Here is a 20,225-nt window from a genome sequence, read left to right on the forward strand (position 1 = left end):
TGAGCAACATGATATCACCACTCACAACTTTAAAACTTCAGGGTTGCATGTATTAATGGACAATGTCATTTTTTTGTTGGGGTGGTGGTTCCAAATGAGGCATTTATGTCTAAGCTACCGGTACACAATGTTTCTATGTAGACTTTCGACTTGTAAATTTATGGTAATTTCCCCCTTAATATGCATGAAGGCTGAAACTCAAACCCCTATGTTGATACTCAGAAAAGTGAGTGTAAGTTTCATTCTTATTTCTTCTATATTATTCTTGGAAATTTTGGCCTTAGCCAAAACTTAATAAGATAGATTTTCTTTGGCCAAGGTATTCTTTTCTTTATCAATAATACAAAACCAAACACATTGAATGATTTGTCGCTGGGCCTGCTGATGTGTTAGGTGTGAATTAGAACAAATGTTGAACAACATATAAGTAAAAATGCACATACTATACCCCTAACACATTAAGATTTTGAGTGAAATGTGGCGTCTAAACTCTAGTTGTTTTTAGTCTAATATGATGACCCATCCCATCGTTATAGGCTCCCCGAAAGTCCTAACACCTCCATCAATTGAATTTCTTTCTATTGGACCTAAAACTTATTGACTTCTTATGTTCCTGCCAACAAAAAGGTGAGTGTGCCTTATTACAACATAGACTACTACAAAAATAACAATTACTAATAGGTAGAAGAATGCGGATCTAAGGTAATTGCATCAACTATCTACCAACAATCACAACCCTCTTTCTGAATATCCATATTTGAAAGGGGACTAAGCAATGCGAGTTAACTGATACCAAAAAAAAAATTGCATCGGATCAAACGAGGAAATCCCAAGTGAAACTGGTTACTGCTCCTCATACATTCTATGATTTAGGCTAGTTATATATTGTAGCTATTGAAGAAACTCAGTGACTTTAATCATCGGCAAAGTTTGAAGTTTGAAGTACATCAACATCAACACTTCATTCACTAAACACTGTATAGAGATTGACATGTTCCATCTTGAATTTGGTAAGCCAAAATTTACAATAGCAGAAACTTAGTTCTTACTACATTATCATAGGAACATAATGATAATAATTCAATCCGAAGAAAGTATTAACAACATTGTGCAAGCTCTCATACGCACTAAAATAAACTTAAGTTACAAAATTAAGTAACATAAGTTACAACTTAGTCATAGCCTTTACCCAGACAATTCAAACAACGTTGTACCCTGCAACAAAACCATTAACAACTATAAATATAATTTCATAGCAATTCAACTTCAACACAAGACAACCCCAAATAATCAAATGAAAGCAAAAAGAGAAATTGTAAAGAAAGGAGAGAGAGGAAAAAAAAAAAAAACTAACCCGTTTCCCTCACATGTTGGACAAACACATGGGTTAATTGCAATAGGATCATACATTGGAGACCAAGATATGGTTGCTTTTCCATTGCACAATTTGCACGTATAAAACCCCTTCCCTCTACAACTCATACACGGCAACGCTGTTTTTTTCTACAAATTTCCCAAAAACAATATCAATCATACTATCAAACAGTGAATCTGTCCTCGTGAGCTTAGCTCAGCAAGTATGAAGTGAACATCCTACTATATATATATGCAGAAGTCGAAGTTTAAATCCTAGACATATTCACTTTTAAAGTGAAATTTCCAACCACCATGCTACTCGACAAAAAATAAATAAAAAGTGATTTTTTTACAGCTAAAAATTGCAATTCTTACCCGTTTATTCTCAGAAGCAATTTGAAACGCTTTGAGGGTAAGCGTAGAAGCCACATTCAGTGTTACTATTCCACCAAATATAACTGCAAAACCCTTAATCCATGTTTGAAATGGCCTTGGAATTGGATTCATTTCTCACAGACAATTTATCAAACACTTGAACTGCACTTTTCAAACCCCAACTGCGTGGCATAACAATACGTTTGGTCACAACCACAAACCTTTTGTTTTCGCACTTTAAATACTCCTTTATCTTGTTCGTATAAAACGACACGTCGTTTCACTCTCATCGAACGCATTCACGACACGTCGTTTCGTTAGTTAGTTAGTTTTATTAGTTTTAGGGTAAATGATCATTTACCCCCCTGCAAAATAAGCAAATTTTCGTTTACCCCCTGCACAGATTTTTTTTCTGTTTACCCCCTTGCAAAAAATAGATTCCCTCATTTCGCCCCCTGGGTGTACAGCAGGACAAGTGACTATGCAAATCTGTTGACGTGGCTTGTACATGTGGAAAAAATCATTTATATTTATTTTTTAAATTCCACGTCAGATAATATTTTTTAAAAAAATAAAAAATATTTTTTTCCTACAAAATAAAAAAAAATTCTGTTTTGTTTCCCCAAAATTTTTTTAAAAAATTCCTACAAAAAAAATTAATTTTTTTTTCATACAAATGATTTTAAAAAATTTTCCAGCAAAAAAAAATTTCCTCCCAAAATAAAAAAAAAAAAGAATTTTCTTATTTTGCTCCCAAAATAAAGATTTACTCCGAAATAAAGTTTATTTCCGAAATAAAAATTTTAAAGATTTATTTTCAAACTTTTTGAATTAAAAAAAACATAATCTTTATTTTTTAAAAACAAAACTTTATTTTTTGTTATTCTCTTTGAATTAAAAAAAATAGAAAAAGATTTTGAAAAAAAATATAAAATAGAAAAACAAGTTTTATTGGTGTTTGCTTCTTCTATCAAAACCATTTGCCCTAAAACTAGAAAAATATAAAGAAGCAGAAGACAATAATGAAGTAGAAGATGATTTCGGCGACTGAAGAAGACGACGACGAATACAATCATGACGGTGGAAGCAAACGATTACGGCGAAGATTCTGTTTTTTTTAATTCAAAAAGATTTGAAAATAAATCTTTATTTTTGGAGTAAAATAAGAAAATTCGTTTTTTATTTTATTTTAGGAAAAAAATACTCAATAATTTTGTATGAAAAAAAAAAGTTATTTCTAGGAAATGTTTTTTAAAATTTTGAAAAAAAAAAATTCATTTTCTAAATTTTGTAGGAAAAATAATTTTAATTTTAATTGTTTTTAAAAAAAATTATTTGACGTGGAATTTAAAAATAAATATAAATGATTTTTTTCCATGTGTACAAGCCACGTCAGCAAATTTGCACAGTCACTTGTCCTGCTGTACACCCAGGGGGCGAAATGAGAGAATCTATTTTTTGCAGGGGGTAAACAGAAAAAAAATCTGTGCAGGGGGGTAAACAAAAATTTCCTTATTTTGCAGGGGGTAAATAATCATTTACCCTTAGTTTTATTCATTTCGTCATCATCGTTTCGAATTTCGTTGCATCATAGAACTGGTGCAAAAAGAACTGAAGAACGAATCTTCAATGAAATGAACTTCGTTATTGCTAAAAATCCTATTCATTTTTTCAATTCTTATTCATCGTGCTTTCTTAATCGTTCTCGTGTTCCTTCGTTTCTTCTTCACAGTTCAATCACAAAATGGACACGTGGCACCAAAATTCTCAGATTAAGTGCTACATCTTCATCTACTTCAACTATTTATGGTGGTTGGGATGAACTTGCTAGCTCAGAAGTTTCCGGTGAGTTTGATTCGTTGCGCAATTTTCTTGTTTCAGTTGGAATCGATGATAAGAAGAATGCTTTCGTTTTCCTCATGGGGATTGTTTGTGCTATGGCGATTTCTAGGGTTAGGGTTTCTTCTGTGCTTATTCTTCCTGCTTCGGCTTTTGTTTTCGCCGTTGGTTACTATGTAGGGTTTTTTCGAAATGGAATTTTGTCGATTGGTGATGTGAGAGTGAGTGGAAGTAGTAAGAGGAAAGAAAAAGATGAGAATTTGAATTTGAATGAGAAATTGAAAAATTTGGGTGAATTTTTTGATGAGATTGATGGTGTGGTTAATAATATGAAATGTGATTTAGAAAGTTCTATTAAGAATAAAAAGATTAAAATGGATGATTTGTATGGTTATGTTGAAGTTACAGATAAGATAAAATTGTCATCTTTGAATGGTAGGAATGTTGTTAAGGGTTTGATTGATAATGAGGAAAAGTTTAATGGTGTTATGGTTGAGAATCATAAAAATGGTAGAAGGAAGAAACAAGTTGGTGAAGCTGGATACCAGATGCTGCAGTCTATTGGGAGTTTATTTCAGGAAAATTTGCGAAGCTCGAATTTTAACAAAGTCAGAGAAAATGTGGAGAAACCGTTGGATCAAACTCGAGGGAACGGTGCTTTGCCTCCGGTTGAAGATAGACCTTTGAATTTGGTTGATGATAGTAATAAAGTAAATGGCAAGTTGGATTCTTCTCAAGACTTGATTACTAACTCTGTTTCGGATATGACCAGAAATGGAAATAGAAGTAGTACTAATACTGAGAAAGAAAATTTTGAGGTAGGGGATAATCGCAGAAGGGCTGACAAATTCCCTGACAAAAAAGAGTATAGTTACCGGAATAAAGAATTGAGGTTCTCAAATAACCGCAGCATCTCTTTGAAGATGGATTCAAGCAGCGTGACAGACATGTGGGAATCCCAGGATAATCAGCTTAATTCTGAAAGGTTTAAAGTTAGAATGAAACGCGTGGAGAGCGAGACTTCCTTTTTGCGTGAGCAATTGCTCGATCAAGACCATGAAACTTTCAGGTCTTCTCTTGGCAAGAGGGATAGTGAGTCTGATAATAGGTCTCAATATAAAGAAGATAGAGATAGGGTGAATTATGATGTCAATTTCAATCTTGATGATAACTTGTCTGAGAGTGAGAATGAATTCGACGGCCCTTCATCTACAAACTTTTCAGATGATATGATGTTTGATAGGTATCTTGGTGAAGCAATGGATCTTCTAAAACAATCAAAAGAGTTTGTAAAAGGTATTTATGATGGCGAACAAGCTGAAATCATGTTATACAAGTCTGCAAACTTACTCTCCAAAGCTGTGGACTTGAAGCCTATGAGTTTGTTGGCTGTAGGACAGCTAGGAAACACTTATCTTCTTCATGGAGAATTAAAGTTGAAGATTAGTCGTGAACTAAGAACTCTTCTTTCGGGAAGCACTCGTCCGTCATCTGCAAAACATAGTAGAATATTGAAGGAATTGAGAAATAAAATTTCCAGTAAAGAAGAAGCTATGCAATTGCTTATTGATGTATGTGAAGAGTGTGAAGAGCTACTGGTGAATGCAGGAAGAAAGTATAGACTAGCATTGTCAATTGATTCAAATGATGTGAGAGCCCTATATAATTGGGGCCTTGCACTCTCTTTCCGTGGTCAATTGATAGCAGATATTGGTCCGGTACGCATTATCTTGACATTATTAAATTACCTGTTTCAGCTGTTCAATAACGTTTTTAGGGTGTTGTCATCCCTAGTAGATTGCATGTTGTTTACACTACTTTCTTTCATTTATGTATAGCCACAATGACCTGTTTACATTTTAATGAGCAGCTAAAATGATTCTAGAAATTGGTTAGTAATTTGTGTAATTTGATATAAAAGCATAGGTGACTTTGTTGTTTGCTCGACTCAAATTACTTTCTTGTTTACCATGCCGACTTTAGCTTATGTTCTGTTTCTATATTAAAGTGTATATGTTTAAATATCACAGGGTGCAGCTTTTGAGGCTGAAAGGGTATTCTTGGCGGCAATTGACAAGTTTGATGCTATGCTGTTGAAAGGCAATGTTTATGCCCCAGATGGTATTACACTGTTATGTTTTGCTTCTGGATTTGTCATTTCTAATCTTCACATACAAGCAGAACTAGAAATATTGTGCTCACCGATTCTCTGTAACATACTTGGCTGAACATGGGCCATGTTACATGGCTGTGTAAAAAATGTCTAACTGCATTCAGAATAGGAATTTAGGCCTTTGTAATATCACAAGCATCATAACTGAGTCACACACAACCTTTGCTCTACTTTAATACTAGTTGTAACTTATCTATGTTTAACAGCATCATGCCGTTGAAGAATTTTTGCTTAAAAAGTATTATCTCCTGTATTAACTTGGATTTTACCATGTTGAATTGCAGCGTTGTTCAGATGGGGTGTAGCTTTACAGCAGAGATCTCGGTTAAGGCCAGGAAGTAGTAAGGAGAAGTTAAAGTTACTTCAGCAGGCTAAAAGGCTATATGAAGATGCTCTTGATATGGACTCCAATAACATGCAAGTGAAAGACGCCTTATCTTTGTGTGTCTCTGAGCTTAACTATAGACAATTTTAGTCAATTCACGAAAGAGCTATCCAGAAGAATCCGTTATACTACTATTATTATACCTGCTTTGGATCCAGCAGCCAGCAGGTATATCTGCATAATAAGTGGCCTTTAGTGTAAATGAGTTATAATTCCCAGTTTCCTCTTCTTCCTATTGATTTTTCAGAGAATTATACAAAGACAATAGGTATAATAAGTTAATAACAGTAATAATAAAGGTTAAATAAAACCATTTTTCCTTTATATTTTTCAATTCTACCATCAATGTCCAATTCAGTTATCATGAATTTTTGTTATATGGATATAAAATAATATCTCTGATAATACTCATTGTGGCACACACTTGAGTGATTTTTCCTTCTTGTTTTGTTGCATGGTAAACTATAGGCTAGTTTATATCATTCTAGGTCTAGGGTTAAATTTCAAATTAGTAATTGTGTTTAAGATCTTACTGCTGCCTCTATTTTTAAAATGGACAATTTCTGAAAAAATTTCACTACTGAACCCAAAACCTACAACCAAGCTTCCAAATTTGCAAATTTGACTGTTGGAAGAAGGCCATGGATGCTGAGAATCAATCCTCTTGAATTTATTTATCTTCTAAACTTATAAATTCTCAAATTGTGCAAAATCATGTTATGTGAAGCTGTGAACGTGCAAGTGATATCCTAAGCGAGTAAGCGTAGGTGAAAAGTTTTTAAAAAGTTCCTATCTCTGCCGGGGCAAGTCACATGTCATTATTAAAATGCCTTTCAAAATGTTTTTGGAATTTAGGGTGTCACAAGATAACTAGTATCCGGACCCGTGCCAAACACGGGTAAAATGAGACTACAAAAATAACATTTTAATATTAAAATTTTCAAAATTCTCAAATAAAAAGAATGGCAATTTATAAACATAATAAAAAGATCCCGTATTAGTAAAAAAATAAAACAAAGGATATTGTATTAATATATGAATATAAATATAAATCCCGTGTAAATCTCAATGTAAAAATATAGACTCGTGTGTAAACTTTAAATAAAAACCAAACAAACAAAAAAAAGTTAAATTCGATAGTAAAATAAATATGAAACAAAAATACCCTAAAGAAATTATCATAATATATCTTATATTAGTTAATTTTCACATCAATACTTCTTCAAAAAAAATTTCACATTAATATCCTCCGAATAAAATAAATATAGAACCTACTATATATTATAAATAAAAAAATATGTCTCTGAATTAATATATGAACAAACATACGGTTCCTAGAATAATATATTTTTTTGGTATTCGTTTATAAAAAATATATACTTTTTGGTATTTACCATCTTGTTCTTATGGGAAGAATTCTCTGATAATTAATAGTTCGACCGCCATGTGCATAGATATCCCCAAATAATACATGTGCAAAATTCTCACATAAATAAGAAAATAGATCATATATAAATAACAAAATAAAAAGAACACAGACCACGTAAAAATACAAAAAAATAGGTCTATGTATTAATATATGAGTAAAAGTATAAAATCTCGTATAAATGTCTTAAAATAAAAGTATATAACCACGATAAAAAATATAACAAATAAAATAGATAAAAAAAGGAAAATTAATAAAAAAAAATATGAGAATGTCTTAAAATCCCGTATAAATGTCTTAAAATAATTGTACTATTTTCCTCGTTTTTTTTTTAACAATTCTCTTCCTCCTCTTTATTATTGGTCTTCTCTTTTCTTTTTCTTTTTTTGGTACAAATTATTGGTCTTCTTTAAATAAATAAAAAATTAATACAGAAAATAATCTTAACCTAATGAAATAAATTTAATCCACTCTAAGAAAAGAATATCATTGATCCCGTCAAGTTCTATCGCAACCAACTTGGTCTTAATTCATTCCTTTCATAGTCTTTCTATACATCTGCAGATAAAATATAATAAATGGTTAAATCCAATATAAAACATTGCTTTGGATATTTCTACGGTACAATAAATATAATAAAATTAATGTTTGCAATAAAAAGAATCTTCCTTAACGATGTGAATTTTCAGTACAACTATTAATAGAATGTTGCATCGCCTATTTCATTATAGAATGTTTTTAATAACGTTCAATTTTGCATATTATTAGTATTAATGCTACAACTATAAATCATCAATTGTCTATGTAGAATTTGAATTTTTGGTTTCTCCCGTGAATTATGTGAATTAATTGTCAAGGCCATATGAGAAGAGAAACCTTTTGAACATGCCAGGTGTACAAAATTCTTTGGAAAAAAGGACTGAAATCACGTAAAAACGTGTTTGTAAATTTTTTTTCCCATGAAACTTATTTCAAGTAAAACACAAAAATTCACATTTTAAATTATTCTAATTTACTTTTCTTAATAAGTTTGAATTTTTTTTATTTATTAATAATATAAGACGGAGGAAAATTTCAATACTACTATGAATTCTTTTTCTCAAATTTAACTTTCCGTTTATCCACTACTCTTTTTTCTTTTTTTACTGATTATATATAGTACTTTCTTACTAAATCTCTTTTTTAAATATTTTTTCTTTCGTCATTGTAGTATTTTCTTACCAATTTTTTTTTTTAATCAATCCTTACCAAATATTTTGAGAAAGGATTAATACTCAAATTATAGCATTTAAAGCATTTAATTATATTAAAAAATATTATATTTTTTCTCTCAAATATATTTGGCTTATTAGTAATTTTTTGTAAAAAATTGTAAAAAAAGAAGAAGATATATTATTAGTAAAGATCAATAAATTGCAGCGTTTTACATTGAATGAGATTGATATTGCTTATGTGAATTTATTGTCAAAATCATATGAGAAGAGGATCATTATCGAAATGTCATGTGTACAAAAGTCTCTGAAAAACAGCTATCAAATAATATATCAATAGATTCCAATAGCAATTGACATTGCAATTAGAAATAAATGATCATTGCTTATTGTGAAATTTGAATCAGAATGTATAATGATAAAATAAATTATCATTGCTCTTTTTCCTTTTATTTTTTTGAAGCAGAATAATGATAGAAAGATCAACTTTATTATTAATTTGATTATGATAATAATGTCAAAACAATGCTAGAAGAGGATTGATATGAGTGTGTCATGTACCCTAAAAAGTCCAAATAATATATACATACATACATATATATATATATATATATATATATATATATATAGGGGTTTTCTAACTTAGACCCTAGTTAGGTCTAAGTTAGCAAGGTGCACCTTTTGAGTTGGACAAAAATACCCATTTTTTTTTTTTTGAAACAATAGAGCAACTGGGGCATATATGTAATTTGCATCATCAGAACGCGCGCCCCCATGACTTCTCGCGCCTCCCATGCAACAACAACAACCATAACATTTTTTAAATTTCTTCCAAATTTCGACCTCATTTTACGTGCGAATCGAACGCCGATTTCAAAAACTAATACCGGAAACCTTTGTAAAATTGAAAAACGATCAAAATCCATATAAGGAACGTCGAGTTTCGTTGAGTATTGAGGGAGATCGAACCGGGTCAAAATACCGGGTCGCGCGACCCGTTTCTGCATAAAACGGGTGGGAGGGACGATGAACAGTGCGCGTCGCCCACGCCCACTCTCACCGGAGGCGCGTGGGGGCGCGTGCGACCTCAGGGAGGCTCTATTTTTTTTTCTTTTTTCATAATAAAATAGTAGATAATATTCTGGAAATTTTGGTATATTGTATGAAATTTTTGGAGACACGAAACTATTTTTAGTTAATTAAATGAGTAAAAAGGTAATTAAAAATATTATAATTCCATAAAAAATTTCCAAAATTTTATGTAAAGTACTATGAATTATTTAGAACCCTCTTGTGTACCTCACTCTCCCTAGTTCAAGTCATGAAATTATTTTCACAAATTCCGCTGATTATTTAAAACCATTTAACAAATAATAATAATAATTTCATAGATTTGTACTCTGAAACCAATTGTTTTTTTATTTGTTTCTAATAAAATATTAGATAATATTCTGGAACTTTTGGTATATTTTATGAAATTTTTTGAGACCTGAAACTATTTTTCGTTAATTAAATGAGATAAAACGGTAATTAAAAACTATTGTTTGCTTCTGAAACCATTTAGCTGGAAGAATGGTTTCAGAGAGTTATACTGTGAAACCATTCTAGCAGTAAAATGGTTTCAGAAGCAAACAATTAAAAATCAACTCCCCTGAAACCATTCTATCAGTGAAATGGTTTCAAAGTACAACGCTCTGAAACCATTGTACCAGCTAAATGGTTTCAGAATGGTTTCAGAAGCAAACAATTAAGAAATTACTCACTGAAACCATTCTACCAGTAAAATGGTTTCAGAGAGTTATACTGTGAAACCATTCTACCAGCTAAATGGTTTCACAGTATTATATAAAGATAATTAAAGGTAGTGAAAAATTGAGTTTTTTTTTTTGTGTCCAAATCAAACGAACCAAGTCTCTATTTGTAGACAAAAAAAAATTATGAATTTTGGTATAAAAATAAAAAAATAAAAAATTAATTTACAACGAAATAATTGAGTTTAAAGTATTAAATGAAAAAAAAAACACGCCAACCACCCAGCAGTTGACACGTGTCCTGCTTTTTTAAAATGAAATTTTCTCTCTCCAGGCGCAGATCTAGTGTGGTGCACGCGCTGGCTTATCATGGAGATGGATGATCTGGACTGTCTGATTGATCCGACAGCCATGATGAGATCATCTCTTGGCCGTCTGATGGAAATCAACGGTCTGTAACGGTGGTCCTGCGGTAGGCACGCGACACTGGATCAGCGCCAATATTTTTTTTTTTTTTTTTTAAAAAAAGAAAGGGTATTTTTGTCCAACTCAAAAGGTGCACCTTGCTAATTTAGACCCAACTGGGTCTAAATTAGCAGCCCCCATATATATATATATATATATATATATATATATATATATATATATATATATATATATATATATTTCAACAATAAAAAAATGTCTTTCATGTAAACATTTCAAAAATCTAATTAATTCAAATATAATTACAACAAAATCGATAGTTTATGAATCTTGAAACTGACAATAAAATCTTGAAAACATCAAAGAGGAACCTTGAATCATCTGGAAAAAAGAAAAAAACTTGGATTAGAAAAATCACATTCAAATTTTGAAAGAAATTTACAACTAAAATTAACTAATTAACAAAAATGAAAAGAATAACGGATGGATTAATGAACAAATACCGTAGAGTTATCAATAGAGAAGAGAATGATCAAAGTTCACACTTCACACACCAATGTCACAGACTTGGAACAATTTGCTTTTGTCGGTAGCTACACATGATAAAATTAGAATCTACATATTTCATTAGAGAATTGGCACCATTATATTAGAACCAACAGACAAAAAAGTTAGAATGAGAAAAATTATGAAATTATAAAAAGTTTATAAGCAGAAGAAAATACATACGAATTATACATACGAATGATGCAAGGAATGGTAGCACTATATATTTATAGCAAAATAATGTTGATACAAACTTAGAGAAAAAACACAATCAATTAAAGGAAATCATTAATCATTAATAAATAATAATTTACGTTAATGCTAATATTTCATTTTACATCAATATTTCATTGTATTAAGGAATAAAATACGGAGTATTTCATTGTATTAAGGAATGAATGCATTTAAATGTTACGGAAGGTAACCTATTTCAAATCGAAAACATTAATGAAAAATCATTGAGAAATTGATGAATGCATTTAAATGAGAGAAGTAAATCAATCCGGTCAAATTTCTTTCAAAATCGGATTTGACTTGAGGAAATGAATGTCAACAACAATTGAAAAATAATATTTAAATTATTTAATTAATTTATTTAAGTAAAAAGAGAATCAATGAAAATGAAACAACAAAAAAGAAAAAAAATAAAATTCAAATTATACATATATGAAAAATAATAGTACATGATACTGAAAATTGAAGAACATAAAATGGTACGGTCTTAGTTATGGAAACATACTGCATATATATATATATATATATATATATATATATATATATATATATATATATATATATATATATATATATATATATATATATATATATATATATATATATATATATATATATATATATATATATATATATATACTATATTGTGTGGCTACCGACAACTATTAAAGGAATAGATAGATGTATCACTAAAATTTCGGAACTTATTTTATCAAAATATAAATAAATCGTAGCCTATATTATTAATTTTAAATTTAAATTTTAAATACGGTAACCATTTGAATTATTATGCATTTTCTGGTCAAAGTCAATCAATATATTTCCATAATAATTTAACAGAGCTGGTTGATATATGAGGAAGTAATATGAAGAATAAATATTTGACAAATATCAATAAATGATAAATGAATCACATAAGCAAAATTGGATGTATGAATCATAATACACCCAATTTTGCTATTAGTATGATTATAATACAATCAAGAATATGATTCATTTATATGAATATTATGATATCTGCAATCATAATACACCCAATTGCAGTATGATTATAATACAATCCAGAATATTCCATAATTTTTTCGAAGGAGATATAAATTCCAGAAATAAATTCCAGAAATCGAGTTATATTTTGGAGGCATTTTCTTAAACATTCGAGTAAATAAATAACAATAACAATTAGTAAAATAACTAAAGAGGAATAACTAAAAGAAAAGATTTGGAAAATTGTGAGTTGTAGTGTTTAGACAAAATCATGTATAGAGAAAAAAATTGACATATGAATAATTTTGTGTTATTAAAACCAATTATGACACAATTATCACTACAATTAAAAAAAAAACCATATAATATTTAATATTGTAATAATAGCATTAAATGTCAAATCCATGAGGAGAGGAGAGAGAAAGGCAAATATGTCTGGCTTTTTACATATTATAGATTGATAAACTAAGCTGATAATCGATAATTTAATTTATTGAATTTACATTGTTTGATGTTATTAATTGTTTCTGGCTGGTAAATATGTTTAATTAATATTTAATATTTAATTTTTTCGATTAACAAAATTTTCAATTAACAAACCTTGGATCCAAGATATCTAAGGTTGAGTCATGTTAGTATTTTGAAGAGAGATAAATATAAATATATTTGTTAATTCGTAAGATCTTTTATGTCTTAAGACTAATATATCATCGTCTCACCTAAATTTTATAGAACAAAACAAAACCAATAAAAGAATTATAAGTTTCTATAAAAAAAAATTATTATCAAACAAGTTTATTTTAATCATATAATCTTACGAGTTAGGTTAACCGGTATTCCTGATAGGGATGTCAATTTATGTTTGTTAATGAAGTTTTTCATGGGGATTATCTCTTCAGAGCTCCGAAGGCGGAGATTTTTTCCTCCGTATGGCCGAAAGTGGAGGCAAATTTTCCCATTAATATTTTGAAGCAGAAATCAGGGAAGTACCTTATGCTATCGTATATTTCCCGACCTGACCATATTATTTAAGTTATGTATAATTTCTCCGGTCCTTAATATAAAAGACATTTTGCTTTTTAGATTCATTGCAAATTTAATGTATCTAGTCAATAATATAGACTAAATACATTATATTCTCAATGAATTTAAAAAGCAAAATTTCTCTGAAGAAAAAGGATCGAAAGGAATATAATATATAATATATAATTATATATTTACCTTTTTTTTTATAAGAAGGTCTCACGAGGAAAGTCGGAAAGATGGAGATGATATCATGATTTTCTTGGATAATTGTTTAACAAATAATGCCTTAATATTTTTAGACTATCATCCAATTCTATTTTGCTATATGCATTGTGGGATATATTTGGGTATGGTTTTTGTATGATTATACATATTTTGTTATATATTTCAGATGTCCATGAATAATAAATTTTTTTAATTTTTTTTCTTTCTAATTACCTAAAATTTCTTCAACTTCTTTTAAAGAAATAAAAAAATATTAACCTATACTAATATTCGTACATTTTATTTTAAATTTAACAACAAAAGTCACCACATTTATTTTCCTTCTTTTCACCTAAGCTTATTTTTTAGGATATGATTTTTTTACCGAAACTTAATAATATCATATATTTCTCTTCAAATAAATAATATAAATAGTATATTTCTAACTAAAACAAAGTTCATCATGAAATTCCGGCAAGCTGGCGGAACGATGCTGCGAAAGATGCTACAACATCTCGTACCAGTACAAAACACAGTAGACAAGTTAAAAATAAATTAAGTGCAAGAAGATAAATAAGACAAATCGTTTGTTAACCCAGTTCGGTGCAACGCACCTAATATGGGGATACCAATCCAGGAATGAATCCACTATAATAATTCTAGTTCAAAACCCTCGACCAACACCCGGTACTTGACTTATCGCCTAGACACTACCCGTGAAAATACTACCTAGAAACCTCCTAGGTATGAGACCCCGTCCCAATTCCTTATGACAACATAAACAGTGTTGCTATCAACTTAATAACGATCAAAGATGGAGACACTCTCCTATTAAACTATTACATAGCCAACACCCTTGACTGATTTCACAATTTGGAGTTGCTTACACCCTTGATTGAGTGAGGACATAGTGACCATCTCACAACCCGAGTGGTTCACTTACACCAACTCTCCTAGAGAGTGGCTCAAAGACACGAAACCCTAAAGACTACATCTATGATGAACAATGGCTTCGGTTTCGGTGAATAAAATAGGTTATGCACCTTTCTTTAAATAGACAAAGCTTCGTGGATTTGGGCTTCAAAGCTACTTCCTCTCCAATAAACTTTCAGTGGATATATTTCAAAATTAAATCTTCCACACAAATATATTTGCATCAAATATTTTTGTTGTCCATAAATATTTTTTTTGTAACAACCTCCTTGAAGCACATAAATATATTTGCATCAAACATATTTGACAGATGGAAAAGCGATGGCCAGCTCACAAAGATTTTATTCAAATAATTCTTCAAGAAAAGATTCACTCAAAAAAAAATATTCCAAAAATATTGAACATATTTTTGGACTGAATAAAATAAACGACTTAGGTAACTTGCAGTGGAAGACACGTCTTGACTTGTTAGATAAGCACGAAATTATATCTGAAACAAATCTCCCAAAGATATAATAGGCACGCTTTAGGTCGGCATTAATGTTGTACTCATGCTACAACATCGATCATGTGTAGCATGCTGGCTAGAACATGTTTTTGCAAAATGCAGCCAACATACAAAAACTCAACACATCACAAATTTTTACCAAATATAAAAGACTCTTTTATATTGAATAAATAAGGGTATTTAAGGAATTTTCTTATTTTATTAACGGGTACGAATATTCACGGACACGAGTACCATGAAATCTGCATCTATATCCATTACATAACGAGTAATTGAAATATCAATTTGTTTTATTCATGGATATTCATTAAACTATCCACTTTGTGCTCGTAGCAGACTTTATCCGCAAATACGGATAATTTTGTCATCTGATGTAGGAGGGTTTCTTTAGTAATTTGTTATTTTAGATAGATTTAGTTTTATTATATTTTAGGTAGATTTTTTATTTTTATATTTCACCTAGATTAGTTATTTTTATATTTTAGGTAGATTTGTTATTTTTATTTAGTTAGGTTTGTTATTTTCTTTTACAATCTTTTAGGAGATTTGTTAATTTTATTTTTCACTCCTATTTAAGCTAAATTATTGTAGTCTTGAAGGCAACCTTTTGATTTAATAAAAATACAGTGATTTTTCTCAAATTTGGTGGATTCCAAATTACTCCTTCTGGTGGATTCCGGAAGTCTAGTGGATTCTAGATTAGTTACTCTTTCTGGTGGATTCCGGAAATCTGATGGATTCCAGAGCCTTATCTAACAGGTTTGTCGCTTGCAAACCTGTGTTTTATTATAGAATTAGCGCTTACTTTTTCTTCACACTTCCGTGCTGCGTCATCATCCCTTTTCTCTTAAGACACCTATTACTATTTTCTTTTAAAAAAAAGAAAAAAAAAAAGAAAGAGAAATGGATAGGAAAGTGAGAAACAACAAAGCAAGCGGCATGTGGGGTGAGGGGTAGCGTGAATAGACGCACCAAGGCAAAGGCAAAGGCGCGGTAAGTAACTGAAATTGTCTTCGAAACAAACCAAAAACGGCGCCGACTCATAAACCAATAATAATAATTTCCCCAATATTCCCGAATTCCTCTCTTCCATGTCACCATTCACTCACGCTCCATGTCTGCACTCTGTCTCAAATTCCCAAATTATTTTCCTCTAATAAAAAAATACTTAAATTACAAATAAATTAAAATTAATACATTAAATTATCATAATATATGTGTAACAAAAAAAAAAACTTATCATAATATATGATGATAGCACAACATACATAACATACGTTTCTTATATTTATTTCACCTTCGTTTTCACTTTCTCTCTCCTCTCCTTCTCTCTCTCTAACTGAAGGAGCAGCAGCGGCGGCGCCACCTCCATCTCTGCTATGCGACCGCAACCCTTTTACACCGGGAGGAGCTGAATCGCATCAACCAACTCTGATCTTCTCTTTTCACAAACTTTTCTTTTCAATTTCGGTAACCAATCAAATCCCTAATTTCTCGTCCCTTTTCGATTGCTTCTTCGTTCTCCTTCACCCCCAAGCTCTAATCTTCATGGATCGGATTTTCTTCATGCTTTGTGGTGTTTATTGTTATTTGGGATGAACATGATGAACTTTTTCTTCTGCTTTAGATGGGTTTTTTTTTTTGTTTGAGCTTTTTGGTTTTATATACCTAATTTTGTTGTTTTGAGTTTTTTTTTTTGTTATTATGATTTTGATTAAGCATAGATATATACTTAAAGTTGAAATTTTTATTGCTGATTATTGTGTTGATGAACTGTTTCTGAATTGAATTGTTCTGCTTTTGTTGCTCTTATGTTTAGGTTCATGTGAGAGATCAAATTTCAAGTCTTTTGTTTTGTTAAGCTCGTCTCATGATTTGTTTTGTTTTGGGTTCATTTCAAAGATAATATCAATTTCAGAATTTGTAATTCAAGCTGTGTTATTACATCAATTAGTTGTTATTCAATTATCTTTTTGGTTGAATTGGCTATGTATCATGGAGCACTAATTTGCAATTTCTGCTGTTTACTTTATAGTATTAGTTGTTAATACTTTGCATAAGTGCTGATATATTACAACATTGTTGTGCAACATGTCCACTTTACACATTACATAGTGGGGTCATGGAGCTGAATTTTATTAAACAATTGAATAAGTTCTTCTTTATAAACTTCTGCAATTACCTTGCTTGAAAATGCTACAAAAGCTTAAGCTTTTGGGAGTATTGATTATTGGTAGATGTATTTGTTCGTAATATTTGGTGCATATATCTTAAAGGTATTGTGTGCTTGACCAAATATGTTTCTCAGAAACTTTTTTTTCCATAGGCATATTTATAAAAAAAACTAAGGCCTCATGGAGTTATCTTAATGATTTACATTGAGTTTTCAGAATGAATTTTGTTTGATAGTTATTTATGTTGAGTGATCACGGCTAATGTAAAATTTGTTGAATCTTCATGACATGTCATCAATATTTTATTGGTCTGCACTTGGATGTCTTATTACAGGCTTTTTTTGCACTGATGTTTGTTGTGTGAAATATCAGTTTTAAAGCAAAGCTGTTGATGCCAAATTTAGTTTTGTTCAATTTCTGATATTCATGGTACTTGTATGCAGCTTCTAGTTATAACTCAATTCACTTTAGAACATTTAAAATGCCTAAGGAGAGAAAAGATAGGTCTTTGTCACATGATAGTTGCAGAGCATCACCTTATCCAAGTAGCTCTAGTCGCGTCAAAAGATCCAATTCTAAAACTCCTAAAGAGTCTGAAGAAAATATAAAAGAATGGGAAGATGCTAGGTGTCCAGTCTGCATGGAGCACCCTCACAATGCAGTTCTCCTCATATGTTCATCCCATGAGAAGGGATGCCGCCCATACATGTGCAACACTAGCTATCGCCACTCAAACTGTCTGGATCAGTTCTGTAAGTCATTTACAGAACCTTCGCCACCAACCATTCCTCCGGTGGAAGGTGAAATTTCAAACTCTGACTCACCACAAGACCAAAGCACTGAAGCAAATATCGTCGATGTGCAAGAAGAAACTATCGTCGATGTGCAAGAAGAAACTAGTGAAGGATTTGTTACAATGCAATCCTTGTCCTGTGAAGACGAGACAAAATCAAAGCTAGTATGCCCTCTGTGTAGAGGTCACATAAAAGAGTGGAAGGTAGTGGAGGGGGCTCGTCATTTCATGAATGAAAAATCCAGGAGCTGTTCTTGTGAGAGTTGCAACTTCACTGGTACATATACAGATCTCAGAAAGCATGCAAGAGTTGAACATCCTACCGAGCGCCCATCTGCTGTAGACCCAGAGCGTCAGCGTAACTGGAGGAGGTTGGAGCGACAGAGGGATCTTGGTGATCTGCTTAGCACACTTCAAAATTCCTTTGGGGAAAATAGGGTTGATGATGGCCTCGGGCTCACTCCCATAGATGATGGTGGTTTGCTGGCCGTATTCTTCCTCATTCTTCAACCTTCATCTGTATCTAGAGGTACCACAGGAACTAGACTCCAAATGAGAATTAGGAGACCCTCTAGACTCTGGGGGCAAAACTATGAGGCAGAATCTGGATCTGCTGCTAGAGATGATACAGCAAATGAGTCTTCAGATGGAGGCTCTGATAATAGAAGGCGCCGTGTTAGGAGACGGGTTCAAACACCAGACAGACAGCCATAACTTGGAAAACCAGATTTGTCAATTTGAACTGCTGCTGATGTTCCCAAGTGGGTGTTCTCTCTAATCCCTCAACTTTGCTGTCATTTCAGATTGTGAAGATTAGATGTTTGTCATTAATTATTTCTTTATGTTATTATAACAGGTAACAGGCGGCGGAACAAGAGAAAGATGGGAGTTTCTGGCTCGGATCTTCGAATCTGCTCTATCAAGTTTGGAACAGTTATTGCTGATTGTCAAAGAATGAGAAGGATGTTATTAATTGAGCATCCCATAATCTATTTATTTATCATTTTTAGCCTTCCTGCATCTTTGGTGCAATTTCTCCAGAATTCCGAACAATTGAGTTTGAAATAAATTATTTACTGTTTGTTTCTTTTCTTCTCTACAATCTATTTGCAATGCAAGGCAAAGAAAGAAAAAAAAACACCTGGTGATGTGAATTATTGACTTGCCTTTTTACAGTGTAGAAATAATTTTATAGTAATTTGAAGGATTTTTTTCAGACTACTTTTTAGCTTAAAATTTAAAGAAAATGTACATAATAAAAAGTTGAATTGTTATTTTTAGATTACATGATTTTTAAAATAGACCTTATCCATGTGTATATATTTGAACAAGAACAGATAAACAGACCCTTTAGTGAGATTCAGTCAAAAAAGTTCAAGTTTAGAATGGGTTGTTTTATTAACTAGTTTGGAAAGATTGTCACACAGGTATGTATTTAGATGGAAAATGCGAAACATGGTTGTAGACTTGTAAGTCAACTTGTAGACTTGTAGAGTTGACTCGTATTCATATTTGTTTTTATGGTAGACTCGCTTGGATTTGTCTAGATTCACATAAACTCGGAGAAACTCGGTCTTTATGAGTTTATCTCAGTTTGTAGGAACATATTGTATATACAGGGGTCGGATTGTTTGAATTTTAGATACTCTGTTTATTTATTTTAAGAGTAAAATTCTAGTTATTAAACTAGTTAATAAAAAAAAAAAATTGGATAGACTCTCTAGTCTGACAGTTTATGAGTTTAATGTAATTTTTTAAAGCAAATCTCAGAAACATGTTTAATCTCACCGTTTCACTCAAAAGAAATCTAAAAGGAAGTTAGAAGATCTCTTTTGTTGTCTCTTCTTTTATCTTATTGCTATTGCTATTTTTATGCATTTC

General features: G+C 31.1%; 3 protein-coding genes across 4 annotated transcripts; 2 read left to right on the top strand and 1 right to left on the bottom strand.

Moving 5' to 3' along the window:
* Positions 1-816: 816 nt before the first annotated feature.
* On the bottom strand, positions 817-1,864 carry LOC123921855 (protein BUNDLE SHEATH DEFECTIVE 2, chloroplastic). The gene is made up of 3 exons (XM_045974554.1): positions 1,732-1,864; positions 1,355-1,503; positions 817-1,215 (listed from the first exon to the last, which is right to left on the bottom strand). The coding sequence occupies exons 1-3, from the start codon at positions 1,861-1,863 to the stop codon at positions 1,173-1,175; spliced, it is 324 nt and encodes a 107-aa protein (XP_045830510.1). The 5' UTR covers position 1,864; the 3' UTR covers positions 817-1,172.
* A 75-nt stretch (positions 1,865-1,939) lies between these two features.
* Positions 1,940-6,700, top strand: LOC123921854. Of its 2 annotated transcripts, XR_006814189.1 has the most exons (5): positions 1,940-2,069; positions 3,280-5,288; positions 5,601-5,691; positions 6,028-6,275; positions 6,310-6,543. XR_006814189.1 is itself a non-coding variant. In XM_045974553.1 (4 exons), exons 2-4 carry the CDS (start codon positions 3,366-3,368, stop codon positions 6,216-6,218), a joined length of 2,205 nt encoding a protein of 734 aa, XP_045830509.1. In that variant the 5' UTR covers positions 1,940-2,069; positions 3,280-3,365; the 3' UTR covers positions 6,219-6,700. The 2 variants fall into 2 exon arrangements, 1 of the variants encoding a protein (XP_045830509.1); XM_045974553.1 differs by having other exon boundaries at positions 6,028-6,700.
* Positions 6,701-16,585: 9,885 nt separating this feature from the next.
* On the top strand, positions 16,586-19,565 carry LOC123921073. The gene is made up of 3 exons (XM_045973467.1): positions 16,586-16,847; positions 17,995-19,105; positions 19,201-19,565. Exon 2 carries the CDS (start codon positions 18,033-18,035, stop codon positions 19,056-19,058), a length of 1,026 nt encoding a protein of 341 aa, XP_045829423.1. The 5' UTR covers positions 16,586-16,847; positions 17,995-18,032; the 3' UTR covers positions 19,059-19,105; positions 19,201-19,565.
* The last annotated feature ends 660 nt before the right edge of the window (positions 19,566-20,225 follow it).

This window comes from Trifolium pratense, linkage group LG4, assembly GCF_020283565.1.
Source record: "Trifolium pratense cultivar HEN17-A07 linkage group LG4, ARS_RC_1.1, whole genome shotgun sequence".
NCBI lineage: Eukaryota > Viridiplantae > Streptophyta > Magnoliopsida > Fabales > Fabaceae > Trifolium > Trifolium pratense.